General features: G+C 37.9%; 1 protein-coding gene across 3 annotated transcripts in view; it reads left to right on the top strand.

Annotated features, from left to right (window-relative positions):
- Window positions 1–15866, top strand: part of meis1b (Meis homeobox 1 b) — a 184572-nt gene that overhangs the window by 1432 nt on the left and 167274 nt on the right. For all 3 annotated transcript variants that reach the window (XM_088352052.1, XM_088352051.1, XM_088352050.1), the window contains exons 2-6: window positions 2344–2564; window positions 5811–5952; window positions 6079–6129; window positions 9018–9068; window positions 11805–11951. In XM_088352052.1, the coding sequence (XP_088208178.1) occupies window positions 2344–2564; window positions 5811–5952; window positions 6079–6129; window positions 9018–9068; window positions 11805–11951 (612 nt within the window). The remainder of the gene's footprint in view (window positions 1–2343; window positions 2565–5810; window positions 5953–6078; window positions 6130–9017; window positions 9069–11804; window positions 11952–15866) is intronic.

Genomic DNA, 15866 nt, shown 5'->3' with positions numbered 1-15866 from the left:
TATTGTATTTACCTCGATGTTATTTAAATCGTATAATAAATCACTCCTGAGCTAAAATCCATTGCATTGTAATTATTTTCTTGTGTATTATTAAAGTGCTTAAAAGTGATTTATTATGTTACACTTATCAACCTCAGCTAATTGTTCCCCTCGTTATTGATTGCAAGTCACGTTTTTAATAAACTTTACAAACACAACACGGCAACTATTTACTCACATAGAGACGGGCTATGTAGAATAAAAACACAGATAGATCGTGTTGACAAGTTGATTTTATTTACCAAATCAACAATGCAAATACTTCAGCATCTGTCCCTGTACCCATTTGCGGTAAATTTGTTTTCGCCCGTTATTATACAGTGCAAGATTTTGCAAATTTTAACTGATCTACAGATGGTTTGTATCACATCTCATTGTCGTCCTATACTCGATTGTTGTCCGCCATACCAGTGACCGAGATGATCCGGATTAGAGCCAAAGTGGGCAAGACAAAATTGGTCTATTAAAAATACCCTAAGTTGAACCCTCGTGTTGTCCTCATTTTCATGCCACTTTTGTAATTTTTACCGCTCACGCAGGGATGTGAAAAAAAAAAAAAAATCATCCTATCCGCTGTTGGGACCCATCTCGGAAAAGTCATACCATTTAAAGTTAGATAAAATATAATTTAGGGTTTTTTTCTGTGTTTTTAGCAAAACAGGAGGGTTAACAAATATCCCCTACAAACATTTTTAAACAGTGTTCACAATTTACAATGATCAAAAATGTATAAAATGTGCGAAAATGTAGAATTATTATTATTATTATTATTATTAATTTGACATGTATGGAATTACTGTACACAGGATTTAGTTCCGTTTACGCGGCAAAGCATGTGCATTGTACTGTAGTTTTAGTTTATTCAGTTATAAACGAATACAATATCAAAATTTGATAAGTCAAAAACGGCATAGACACTTTAAAAAAAAATGTCTGCTTTTAAATACTCAACAGTTGTGTTGAATGTTCACACTTCTGTCTTATTAAGGAAAACAAAATAATTATTACGTATACCTGTCAACCCCCCGCCCCTATATTTATGCTGGCTATTTCCCTTATTAGGAGATTATAAATCTTACAAACACAACACGGCAGCTATCTACTCACAGCAACGGATATGATGTAGAATAAAAACAAAGCTAATTTGTGCAAAAAAGTTGAAGGTCTTTACTAAATAAACAAACCAAACAATGATGTCAGCATTCTTTTTTCAAACGTTTTTATTTATTTTTTTACGTTTTTTCCACTTTCGGTCGATTTAGTATTACTTATTATGCGAAGCAAAACATGATTTCGCACACTTCTTCAATAGCAATCTACGATGACGTTATCATCTGCTACCAGTGACCGAGACGATCTGCATTACACATTGCAATAATCGAACTATATATGATGTACGAGAACATGTATTGACGGGCATATAAGGAAATACACAGGATTTTGTTGCTCATGCTTGTATCGTTCTGTTTCTGCGGTAGAGCAAACTACGCATGATTGTATAGACTTTTTATAATAAACCCTTGCGGTTTACTTTATCCAATTTGAAAGACAAGAATCAAATGCAATATTCTAACTCCATATGCCAAAAACCTCGGCACACATAGTTTAATTTGTTCTTTTAAATACTTAAAATACGAGTTAAATTTTCAGACGCTTGCCTCATTAAGGAAAGAACAACGATGATTACATACCTGTCAACCTCAGCCAATTGCACCCCCTTTTAAACGTTCTTAATTCCCCTTATTAAGCGACCATAAACCCCACAAACATAGGAACTCACAACAAGACAGACTATTTAGAATAAAAAAAGAAGAAGATTTGCGTAAACACGTTTATTTTTGTATTAAACTTACCGTTGCACGTTAGCAGTGCAGAGTTTCACAGACATCTGATTTAGAGATTTAGAGTCACACTTTAGTTAAATTGGCAACCAGGATCTCAGAGTATGTATTTCTTTTGTCTTCCAATACTCGATGACGTAGTACTGGTGATGAAAATGAGATTGGTCCAACAACAAAAAAAGTTAAAAACAAACTCCTGTACAAAAATGTTATAAAGCGTAAGATATGATATTATCAAAATGTTTAGAATACGGGGAAAAGTTATAAGTTGACAGGTATAAAATACCTAAAAGTCACGTTAATTTTTCACGACTCATTAGGTAATACAGAATGATGATTACGCATTGATCAAAGTTAAATTCCACGGAGAACATTTATACAGGTGTGTGCCTGTGTGTGTGCCTGTGTGTGTGCCTGTGTGTGTGCCTGTGTGTGGGCCTGTGTGTGTGTCCCTCCGATACAGTACGAAGATTTGCCCCACTACGGGATGGACGGGGTCGGGATCCCGACCACAATATACGGAGACCCGCACGGTGCGCGCTCCATGCAGGCCGTGCACCTCAACCATGGGCCCCAGTTGCACTCGCACCAGTACCCGCACACGGCGCACACGAACACCATGCCCACAAGCATGGGATCCTCGGTCAACGACGCGCTCAAGCGGGACAAAGACGCTATCTACGGGTATGCACTCTGGGGGGACGTCTGAGAGTTTCAGCGGGGTGCTCGGCTCACTTTACCACGGGGACAGTGAAGGGTTGCTGGGGTTGAGTCGCTCGACTGGTCGCATATTTGGAGTGGATCTCCGTCTAGCTAAAACAGTGGTCGGCAAGATTTTTTTTAATTTAACCACGCAGCAGTTTACTGTCTTAAGTGTTTTCTTGCAGCCCTGTCCAATAATAACATAAGTAATAATACTACTAATAATAAAAATACAAATACAAACACAAATAATAATAATAATAATGATAATAATTGTACTGTATTTAAAAAAAAACAAATTGCCAGGAGTTTGAAGGCGCACCTAAAATCCAACACGCTTTATGGGCCATACATGTGGTAAATACAATTATTACATTGAAACTACTTATTATGGTAGATACTTATGAATTATTCCATTTTAGTGGTGAAACAATATTTCATAATGACAGTTTATTTTCTAATAATTAATTCCCATTATTTTCTGATGTAACCTTTCCCATTACAGTATTGTTAATGTCATGCACCTTATTGCCCAGAGCATCGTATGTTCTATTTATCTATCTACCCTGGTCATATCCCTCGAGAGGGGTGACCGACGGCAAGACAAACACATACAAAAACAAATAAAATAAAAAAGGGAAAAAGTAGCAATAAAACACACACACAAAAATTGACCATGGCCAACCCAAATGCACGAACACCAAAAAAGTTAAGCACCTCGGCACCCAAATTGGTCATGCTTTCATCCCTCCAGATGAAACGGGACACAAAAAAGCGGCCATGTCACTCGGGTCAGGGTGACACAACACACTCTTCTGTTCAACAACAGGGTCCGACAGCTTTCACTGGTTTACCCCCGCCGCATAATACAGGTGCCCTGCCCATCCCTTAGAAAACGTCCAAACATCTCACTATCCTTTTACAACAACTCTACACTCATTCCTATCACCAACCACCATAAGCATCGTATGTAAAAAAAAACACACTAATTCACAAATTTTGAATGTAAACTTTACAGTCTAGAAGTTACGGTAATAATGATAATAATAATGATAATCATAAAAATAAGCCAAAATCCACTTGAAATTACTAGACCAGTGGTTCTCAACTCAGTTGCAAGCCGCTACCCAAATCAAGAAAAATAAACTTGGTTTTCAAATGTATTTAATGAAAAGACTGCGGACTTAACCAGATATAATAGAATACATCAATTAAAAATATAGACCTGTTAAGAGAATATGCAGTCTCCTGGTTCTTATTTCTAGTATAGTCAGCATTTAAGATAAAAGAGTTTCAGACCAACCCTTGCAGAAGAGACAAAAAAAGATTTCTAAAAAATAGCATTGCTTTTAAAGGGGCAGTGTGTATTTTTAACAACTCTGAATTGTGAAAAAATGTCATTCTTAAAACAACAACAACAACAATATAGATTTAAACAATTAACACAAAATACATTATATGTTTTGTATATATTTTTTATTCTCATAAGCTGAGAAGTTGGGATTTATTTGACATAACATGAGCGTTACCATAGCCAAAAAAACAACATAAAGCTTGCAAACGGCTTGGAAAAAAATTATGTAGTTTGGTCATTTTGAGTCTGAGTCGGTTTCATGACATAATACAGCAGGGGTGTCAAACTCATTTTAACTTGTGGCCCACATGGCAGAAAAAAACACATAAGGGCCAGAATAGTAGATAAAATAGAAATAAAGAGAGAAAATGAAAGAGAAAGAGAGAAAGATTAAAGAGAAATAGAAAAAAGGAATGTGAAAGTGAAAGAGAAAAAAATGGGAAAAAGAGACACAGAGAGGTAGCTAAAGAGAGAAAAAAATTGAGATAAAAATTAGACACAGAGATGTAGAGAAAGCGAGAGAAAAAAAGAAAACAAATAAGAGAAAAAAGAGAGAGTGAAAAAGACAGAGAAAAGAAAGAAAGGAGATAGATATATAAATAGAAAAACAGGAGGGAGTCAGAAAGAGACAAGGAGAGAAAGAAAAGGGAGAAAGAGAAAGGGAGAAAATAGTGTGAAATAAAGCGAGAAAGAGGAAGAAAGGGAGAGAGGAGAACGAAAGAGTAATAGAGAGAGAAAAATAATGGAAGATGAAAGGAAAAACAAATAAAGAAAGTAAGAGGGAAATAAAGATGAAGGAGAAATATAAAGGGAGAAAAACTGAGAAATAAAGTTACAGTAAGAGAGAGAGAATGAAAGAAAGAAAGAAAGAAAGAAAGAAAGAAAGAAAGAAAGAAAGAAAGAAAGAAAGAGAAAGAAAGAATTAATGAATGAGAGAAAGGGAAAGAAAGAGAATAGGGGAGATAAGTAGGAAATATGGTTATTTTGACTCAGTCAACCACCCCAGAATTTTTTTTTTAGTATATAATCACAATGACCCAGCACATGTGGGGTATTTTCAGAACAGGTCTGCCGGCACTTCTGCTGTCCTTAGGGGGAGGCCACTGCCTAAAAAGATACTCTCTCTCTCTCTCTCTCTCTCTCTCTCTCTCTCTCTCTCTCTCTCTCTCTCTCTCTCTCTCTCTCTCTCTCTCTCTCTCTCTCTCTCTCTCTCTCTCTCTCTCTCTCTCTCTCTCTCTCTTTCTATAGATATATATATATATGTGTATATATATGGATGGATATGTGTTTATATATATATATATATATATATATATATATATATATATATATTTACCGCTTATCCTCACTGGGGTCACAGGGTGCTAGAGCACATCCCAGCTGTCTTCAGGCAGTGGGCAGGGAACAACCAGTTCATAGAGATAGACAACCATTCACTCGCTCCTTCACACCTAGGACAGTTTGAACCAGCTAACCTAACATGCATGTTTTTGGGAATGTGGGAGGAAACCGGAGTGCCCGGAGGAAACCCACGAAAGCACTGGGAGAACATGCAAGCTCCACACGGGGAGACTGTGGTAGCTGGACTTGACCACTGGACCTTCGCACCTTGGGGTGGCGCACTAACCACCCATCCGCCGTATATTCAGTAGCTCATTTTACATATTAGTATAATTTAAAAAAAACACTTGTTCCCGAACAAAAAAAAATTGTTACAGGGCGCATACAATACAGTACAATAAAAACGTAGAAGTTGACAGGTTTGGGAAATATATCAATTCATAGTGGAGTATGTTTGTTTCCTTGACCCTATTAGCCATTGTGTGCTTTTAGTTGTCCACTTTTAAATTGCGAGCGATTGTTCCTCCATGCAGGCACCCCTTGTTTCCCCTGCTTGCACTGATTTTCGAGAAATGTGAATTAGCAACGTGCACCCCCAGAGAGCCCGGTGTTGCAGGAGGGGACGTCTGCTCGTCGGAATCCTTCAATGAGGACATTGCCGTATTTGCCAAACAGGTCAGAAATCATAAAGTAAAAACACACACAAACACAAAGTTAACTGAGAATTTTAAATGTGTTTTTTTTAGTTTCTATGTGTAACTTGCATATGATATAAGTTTCACCTGACTGCTTCATTTTTAGATTCGTGCAGAAAAACCTTTATTTTCATCAAATCCTGAATTGGATAATTTGGTAAGTCCTTTAATGTTGCTTTGTAGTTGTAAGATTGGGCGAAACTGGGAATTTTGGTATCAATCAGATCCAAGTAAAAACAGGGTTGTATCGAACGATGTTGATCTGATAATTTTTGCCTGGAAATGTCAGGATCATCTTCCGCCTTCGAATTAGTTTATATTTAGGATAAACAGCACAATATGTAAGGCAGTTTTTTCCCCGTTAAACACAGTGCAAACTTAAAAAGGATAACGTGTATTATGTAGCCAAGTGGTGTCAAATTCATGTTAGAATAAAAATCTCATGGCGGCTGGACTAGTCGATTTAAGATAAATAAAGAAAAAGAGAAACAGGGAGAGACAATGAGAGAGAGAGAGAGAGAAAGAGAGAGAGAGAGAGAGAGAGAGAGAGAGAGAGAGAGAAGAGAGTCAGAAAGAGAGAGAGAAGGAGAGAGAGAGGAGAGAGATAAATAGAGATAGAGGAAAAAGGGAGAAGGGGCAAAAATGAGAGAAAAATAGAGAAAGAAATAGTGAGAGGAGAGAGATGGAAAAGAGGGAAGAAAAAGAATTGAAGAGAGAGGGGAAAATAGAAAAAGAGAAGAAGAGAGGAAAAAAAGTTAGAAAAAAAGAAAGAGAGGAATAAGAGAGAAGAAAAAAAAGACAAAGACAAGAGACATATAGATAGTAAAAGAGACAAATAGAAAAAAATAGTGACAAAGAGAGAAGAGAGATGTACAAATAGAAGAGAGGGACAAGGGGTGAAAGATAGACAAAGAAGAGAAAGAGAGAGAGAGAGAAAGAGAGAGGGAGAGAGAGAATGAGAGATAAATAGAGAGAGATAGACAGTGAGTGGGAGAGAGAAAGAGAAAAATGCCGAAAAGACATGAAGCAAAACAGCTATACAGTGTCTTTGTGAATGGCACCTGACTCTGACAAAATCAAGTGGAGCTCGTTTTTCTCATGTACTTATCTCATTGTTGTCTTGCGGGCTGGATTAAAACCCTTGGCGGGCCTGATTTGGCCTGCGTACAACACGTTCGAGGGGTCAATAGTTTGTTCTAGGGTTGCAACTAACCATTATTTTCATAACAATTAATTGGTGGATTATTTTTTTGGGTTAATCGAATAATCTGATTTCTTTAAGACATTTTTAATTCTCATCTCTTTATTCAAATATTGAAGTTTTGGATGGATAGAAACATTTTGCACAAAACAACAAAATATTCAATAAAAAAGAACAATTAAAAAAAAATCCAAGTATTTGTTATTTAACATCATAATTAAAAATGCATAAAACATATGCTATGCAAATGCAAATATGTAAGATACTCTTTTCCTACGGCCTGATCCAAAGATCATTTTATGTATATACCTATCATACAAGAAAAAAAAAAGAGCATTACATGTCCTTTTATGTGTGGTAAAAAATATATAAAAAAAAAAATTAAACCCACTTTTTGAAATATTGTCAACATTTTTTTTTTAATGTCAAATATTTGAATATAATAAACATTTTCAATATGAAAATGATATACAATATGCTTAAGAATATGCCCCTTGTTTAGAGTTAAACATGTACTGTAAATTCCGGACTATAAGCCGCTACTTTTTTCCCAAATGTACAGCCCTGCGGCTTATTCAGTGAAAAGGGCCAATTTATGGAATTTTTCTGACGGCCACCAGCGGTGCTGGAGTATAAAATGTAAGATTAAGACCAGTAGATTATGTGCGCCAAGAAAGACTGCAACCTCTACGTTTAAGCATACATTGTAAAGTTAAGGTACGTTCCGATATTGAGGAAGACGCCCTTGATGGCGATAGTTATGAGGAGGAAGTTAAAAACAATCTGCCGTGAATTTCACAATTAAGGGATTCTTTTTTTTTTTAACAGGTACGTTTAATTCATTGGGAGCATGATCCTAACTAGCGTGTTGGTACCTTTCAAAGGCACGGTTTGGGATGAAAGTTATATTATTATTATTAAAGCTTTGAAAACTCTCTCGGTGTACCGTCTTTCTTCGTATTTATGTGTAACCATGTTTAATATGTATTTGCAACTGTATATTTTTGTAATGTATTTATTTTAGAGATTTATTCCGTTGTGTGTTCTACGGACGAATGAAAAGAAAGGGGCGGATCAAACGTGGGCTGATGGGAATTGGAGTAAAGCTAAGTTACCGGTAGATCTGTCTGTTGTCTCAGCGGACAATAGTGGATATATATTTTTCCCACCCTTAACTTTAGGAAATACACATTTTGTTTCCTTGGATTACTTTCAACGGGACCCGGACTTTACAAGTCTGCATCATACCTTAATTACGGGTATCATTTTCCATTCATGATGTCGACTAAGATACTAGGTTTGTGCAATATCTATGAAGTAAAGATCGACTTTGGCCTGGACGGATCTATTGACACTCACAAAGATGTTACATAACGAAATTGTGAATATGCTTGATTGCTGTTAAGATTGTAGAGAAGGGTTGTTCAAACCTCACATTATTTGTTTGCTGTTATTAGTGTCAATAAATTTGTTCAAACCAAAAAAAAAGTTACAATCATGGAACTTTCAGGATGGTCTGGGTTAAACTTGTAATTGTGTCACGGGTTCTAATGCGGCTTGTGTAAGTACAAGGGTGACAAAACACCTAAAAAGTGGCGGATGCGGCTTATAATCAGGTGCGCTCTATAGTCTGGAATTTACGGTAATTACACGTCATTTGTTTATCTGTTCCTCTGCATCACTTTCTGTTTCCAAAAATTCAAACACCATAAAGTTGAAACTTCCATGGCAATATTGTGTGTAACAATGCAATGATCAATTTAAAAAAAAAAAACATTTTTGATAAAAACAGTCTTGGCACAGTGATTTGCTTCTTCAGTAGTGTTATTTTTCAATTTCTGCAGATGATTCAAGCCATTCAAGTACTACGATTTCATCTGCTGGAGCTGGAAAAGGTAACAAAAAAAATCTGATTCATCTTCTTCTCATAATTCTCAATTTGCATAGCTATTTTTTTGCTGGTCACTTATAATCGCCAATCAAATCATTCACTACTTGCATTTTAATCTTTAACCCTTGACATTGTTTGGACCCATCTCTGTTCAAGAATTGCTTGATTATATTTTGATGCAAGCCAAGTGGAATCGTATGTGGGAAATAAATCCATAAGTGCACAAAATCTGAGCGTCACGAGGGGATGGCTGGGGGTGGGATCTTTTAACATGCGTGTTGAGTAATTGGTGGCCTATGTGAGCCCTTGTGTCACTGCCAATTTCAGGGATATCTCCATCCTGAAAGGGGGTTGGGGAGGGTCAAGATTTAGACATCATGTACCTCCCTGGCCATCTCATTAGGTAGAATAGAATTGTCTTTATTGTCACTGGTATCAACGTTATGAAACATTGTATGCAAGGCGACTAGCCTTAACAAAGTTATTTGTTTTTTGTTATCTAACTCATTTTGGAAAAAAAAAACTTCTTTAACAAAAATGCCTGAATATACTGTGTGGTGTATTTGATTGTTCCTAATATTTTGTCTACAGCTAAGAAAAAGGGAAGCGGGCGATTATGTTTACTATTTTTAACAAGGCAATTCTGACAATTGTGGCAATTATTATGACTTCCATTGTATTTCTATCCATCTATCTATCTATCTATCTATCTATCTATCTATCTATCTATCTATCTATCTATCTATCTATCTATCTATCTATCTATCTATCTATCTATCTATCTATCTATCTATCTATCTATCTATCTATCTATCTATCTATCTATCTATCTATCTATCTATCTATCTATCTATCTATCTATCTATCTATCTATCTATCTATCTATCTATCTATCTATCTATCTATCTATCTATCTATCTATCTATCTATCTATCTATCTATCTATCTATCTATCTATCTATCTATCTATCTATCTATCTATCTATCTATCTATCTAACCTGGTCATATCCCTCGAGAGAGGTGACCAATAGCAAGACAAACACATACAAAAACAAAGCAAATAAAAAGAGAAAAAGGACCAAAAAACACACAAACATTTTTGGTATCATGTCCAACCCAAATCCCAAAACACCCAAACAAGTTAAGCACCCCGGCACCTAAGTTGGTCATGCTTTCGTCCCTCCAGATGAAACGGGACACAAGAAAACGGCCATGTCACTCGGGTCAGGTTGACACAACACACTCTTCTGTCACCAGGGCCTGACAGCTTTCACTGGTTTATCCCTGCCGCATCATACGGGTGCCCTGCCCAACTCTTAGAACACGTCTAAACATCCCCCACTATCCTTTTACAACACCTCTCCACTCATCCTTATCACCAACAAGAGCTCCTCATTGTATTTAGTTTTTTTTATATATAATTTCGATGTTTTTTTTTTTTTCTTGGTTTGTGGTTGATTGGCTGCTGCTACTCTCTTATTTTTTATTATACCATACATTTCAGTGTTCTAATTGGAATAGTGATTTGTAATATTTTATCATTTAAAATAATTTTTCAAAACAACATCATGCGGTTATTAATCGTGTAGGGATTTGTCCTGTGAGCTAGATTGTGGTTGTCTCAAAAAAATAAAATTAGAATTGTCTTTATTGTCATTGATAACAATGCTGTTAAACATTGTATGCAACAAGATTAAACATAGAGCTCAAGGACAAAACGTGTAATATAGAGCCTTCTAAGAGAAAAGAGATAAAATACTATCAGGATGAATGCGCCCAAAAATAATAATCACAACATAGTGCTTAGAAAAACTGGCCTATGTTATAATATTAAAGAATAGAGCATTATAACAATTGTGCAATTAAATGAAAAACAATGTAAAAAATGGGTATCTTTTCAATATTTATAATTAATTAATATAATAAATATAGGGGAGGCACAGCAGCTGAGTGGCTAGCACGTCTGCGTCACAGTTCTGAGGACATGGCTTCAAATCCAGCTACCAGCCTTCTTTTGAGGGGTTTGCATGTTCTTCCCGGGCTTGCGTGGGTTTCCTCCGAACACTCCGGTTTCCTCCCACATTCCAAAAACATAGTATGCCACTTTAATTGGCCGGTCTAAATTATCCCTAGGTGGGAATGAGAAAGTGAGTAGTCTGTCTCTGTGTGCCCTGCGACTGGCTGGCAACCAGTTTGGGATGTCCCCTGCCCACTGCCCGAAGATAGCTGGGATGGGCTCCAGCACCCCCGCGACCCTACCAAGGATAGGCGGTACAGATAATAAATGGATTGATAATAAATATATAGGTCCCTGTAATAATCCACAAGCTAATCGTTTGTAAAACAAATAAAAGAATAGCAATCTAAAGGAGACAGTTACCCAAGATATGCTTTAGCATGTTTGGCAGGAGCAGAATATGCCTTGTCCCAGGTGGTGCGCATATTGTACATTTGTGAAATCATCCGCATAATCCACATGCTTTTGAATTTCTCATTCAGGTTTGCAAGAATTATTATTATGATCTTCAACATTGATACGTGTTAGTTTAATTTTGCCTCATCCATGCACTCTCTGTGTTATTTAAATCTGTTTTTTTAAAACCTCGCATTTCTGTTAGCACGACTGGTAAAGTTTGATTGTTAGCTCCTGAAATGCATTGCTAATGTACTGAACTATTTAGATTTTTCTTGTTCAATCTTAAAAAATTGTCAAAAACGGTTGCCGTTTTGTTGTTGCAGGTTCACGAGCTGTGCGACAACTTTTGCCACCGTTACATCAGCTGCTTGAAGGGCAAGATGCCCATCGACCTGGTCATAGATGACCGCGAAGGCGGTTCCAAGTCCGACAGCGAGGAGATCACCCGTTCCTCCGTTGCCCTCGACCAGGTAGAAAGACACATTACCAGACATGAGTCTAAAGGGGAGGGGAATGTGAAATGTGGCACGATTTAACATAACTAACAGCACATCCAGCTACAGCTCACCTAAAGCGTCTTTATTGAAATAGAGTCTTCATAAGGGTTCTCGGAATCCTGGAAAATGCTTGAATTTTAATGTTGTGTTTTCAAGGTCAGTAAAATGCTTGAAATCTGGGTGAAGTGCTTAAAAATAATTGAGATCATTTCTATTACTGTGCTGTGGCAGACAGAATCGATAGACCACGCTATTAAAAAAAATAGTTTTAGAAAAGTGCCTTAAATGATACCGCTGGTGGCTCCAGTCCTCATCATCAAGTTGCCGTGTGAAATGTTACTGCCCTCTACTGTTGCATCCAAGAAGACAGGTTTATCAGACTAGTCATGGGAATTCTGGCTCTTTTACGAGAAGCGTTTCATTCGTGTCACAGTGAAGAGACAGCTCTTTTGGCTCCTAAACTGCTCCTCAGATTTTTTTTTAATTTATCTTTTGTGATATATTGATATATTATCAATAATCATAAAACATTATGCACTGAATTATTTAGTAATTACTGATTTCATTTGTTTGGCAAGGGATCCCAGAAAAACATTCGCTAATATTAAAATGAGTCCAAGTTTGGCTATTTTTCTGCTTTTTATACATACAGTACTTGTTGTTTTTTTTTTGTTTGTTTTATGTATTAAATTTGATTATTACCTAAAACCTATAGAGCCCTTTCCGTGTTTGTAAACAGGTGTGACGTATTGAAGCTGCACGTGCATTATTGAAGCAGAATGGCAGATTTCATGTCACTTTATTGTAGTCTATTGAGACAAAAAGATCGTAGGAGCAGTGCAAAATAGCACAAAATATGTGCTAACAGCAAAATAGCGACATTATTTTACTCATCAAAGCCAACAAAAAAAATCTTTCTTTTGATCGACGCTAGATTTCCCTCTTTGAAGGTACTGGGAAAATTGTTTGATTTTGGCCATGAAAAAGGTGTATGAACACTGTACATAGTATAGCAGCACAGGGCGATGGCTAAAGTATATCACACGTCCCTTTTTATTTTCAATGTCTTAGTAACAAAGAATAATCCGAAAATAATATAAAAAAGCTCAGGATTCCAGTAAGGGTGTCACAAGCCCATAGTGAAGGAATTGCAGGTTGACACACAAATACACTCACACCAGTCCCCACCACCAGCTCTAACTAACCGCACTTCTTCCAATCATCCCCTCCATCGGAATGAGAAATTTTCTGCATAAATGCTCTCATTGGCTCATTAAGACTTGACCCGCTTTCCCATCCGTTTGAATTCACGGGGCTTTTTCCAAGCCTGAGCCCAGCCGAGCACATCAGCGGCCGGGCTACAAAGCAGAGGCGCTCCCTGGTGCTGCTTCTGCTTGGTCCCTCCATTTTTTTTCCCCTTCCGTCCTCTTCTTCCAGTGCCTTCACGCTTCATTAGATGTCTTGTCAGTGTTTCTCCTCAGACATGAGTGCACATTGCTTATCTAAAGACCACCAACACTTCCCTCCCAATCTCCTACAACCTTGCAGCTCGTTTTATTTAGATTGCGGAGCAATGAGGGGCAGATACTAGATGTAACAAGCAGAGGTGGGGGGAAAGTACAAGAATTGTGCGCTGAACTCTGGGTTCGAAACGGGTGTTTGAATTCTTTGAAACTATTTAGATTTTAGTGAAGTGTTTCAAGGTCAGGACAAGGCTTGAATTTAGGTTGGAGTGCTTGAAAATGCTTGCAATTGTTGTCATTCCCATGTTTCTTGGCAGTCTGATTCTATAGACCAGGAGTCAGCAACCTTTTTGGTGTGGAGTGCCACATTTAAATTTTCCTTTTGTATCAGTGTGCCACACAAAGATCAATGACACGCACAACAATATTTTTTATATCAGACAGGGCTGTAATTTGGGGCAGCACGGCGATGCAGTGGTTAGTGCTTGTGCAGCACAAGTCATGAGATCGACCTCCTGAGACATTCCTGTGTGGAGTTTGCATGTTCTCCCCATGCTTGCGTGGGTTTCCTCCAGGCACTCCGGTTTCCTCCCGCATTTTCAGAAAAAAAACATGCATGTCAGGTTAATTGGCCAGTCCAAATTGTCCCGAGGTGTGAATGAGCGAGTGACTTGTCTGTCTCTGTGTGCCCTGCGACTGGCTGGCAACCGGTTCAGGGTGTCCCCTGCCCACTGCCTGAAGATAGTGGGCAGGGATAGGCTCCAGCTCCTCCGTGACCCTGCTGAGGATAGGCTGTGCAGATGATAAACAAATGAATGAATGAGAGCTGTAATTTTACACCAGTCCGAATATACATACAACATGTATATACATTGAATCGTATAACCGACCAATTGATCTTCCACTATCCTTGTTCATCAATAAACTAAAAAATGAATGAGAGCAACATGTGGAGAGGCCTGTAGCAATCCATGAATTCAACTTTTTACCACAAGAATCAACCAGAATCAAGCATTCTTCATCAACAATGAACTACAAAAACAAGTGATATGGACAGCTACCATACCATTCATCAATGAAATTTTATTGCAGAAAATATCAAAACTTGAAATAACAGCAGCAAGGCAGAAGGCTACTTGAAAATATGTGCAACAGAAATAACAGCTGATTTAGTCGCATAAATAAATGGTTTTCTGTGCTTTGCTATGCAGTGAGCAATGCGAAAACTTGCTTCAGTGGCAGTGTCTTCAGCAGTGACAAAAGTTTTAATGCACACACAGCACTGTTTTTTCTTGCACAAAGCCCCAGACATTTGTCCACGCTGGCTGAAAAGAACGAGATTTTTTCGCTGGAGGAGCCGTTATGATTCATTCATTTATCGCGGACTGGTGTTTCTGTGGCTGGGTTAAAACAGGGATTTTTCCTCTTCTGCGAGGCGCGGCGCAGACACACGCTCACACACGAAGCAGAGGAGGAGGGGCGCTACCGTATAGCCCCTAAATAACACGGAACGCAACTGAAAATGTCTTACAGGTAAAAATGCGCTTTAAAAAAAAAAAAATCAGAATTATTTGTATTACTTTGATGTGCGCTCCCGTGCCACTGGGTAACCCCTCGTGTGCCACTGCTGGCTCGCGTGTCATAGGATGCCGACTCCTGCTATAGACTATGCAATAAATGAAAAAATGACGCAGACACGCCTGCTATGATGGCTTGCTACTATGGTTTTGTCATGTGAAGGACCACTGCCCCTGACTGGTCACACCCAAGACGACGCCTCTATTTAGAAAGCCGGCTCTTTTGGCTCAACTCACTTAAAAGAGTAGGCTTTTTCGGCTCCAAAAGGCTCCTCAGATTTTTTTTTTCAACCCTATATTATCCATAATAATAAAACTTTATGCACCAAGTTTTTTGTTAATTAGTAATTTAATATGTTTTGCAGGGGATCCCTGGAAAACCTATGGCATATAAATTAATATATTCACAGATTTCCCCAAAAAATGCAAAACAATTTACTTTAAACTAAAAATATTAACTTCTCCATGCTATGGTTAAAGGGAACAAAAACTATAAACATATCCATTTTAACCAATGTAGACAAAGATCTTCCGAATAGCTAGCAAAAAAACTAGTGGTGAACCAGGCAGGCAGTTGGAAAAAGACAGGACAAATACAAAATATGAGGTGGGCATCAATCATAAGCTTTGGAATAGAAGTGTGTCTTCAGACTAGATTTAGAAACTTCCACTGAGGTTGCGGATCTTATCTCCGGAGGCAGAGCATTCCATAGCACCGGGGCCGGGATGGAGAACACTCTTGAGCCTGCAGACTTCTTGGCTCTCGGAGTCACAAGTAGACCGGCATTTTCCGAGGGGGGGCTCCGTGCAGGAAACATAGGGGTGAATCAAATCAGAGAGATAAGACG

Source organism: Urocampus carinirostris, chromosome 13, assembly GCF_059441175.1.
Source record: "Urocampus carinirostris isolate Australia breed hairy pipefish chromosome 13, RoL_Ucar_1.0, whole genome shotgun sequence".
In the NCBI taxonomy this organism is placed as follows: domain Eukaryota; kingdom Metazoa; phylum Chordata; class Actinopteri; order Syngnathiformes; family Syngnathidae; genus Urocampus; species Urocampus carinirostris.
This window is presented reverse-complemented; position numbering and strand designations above follow the sequence as displayed.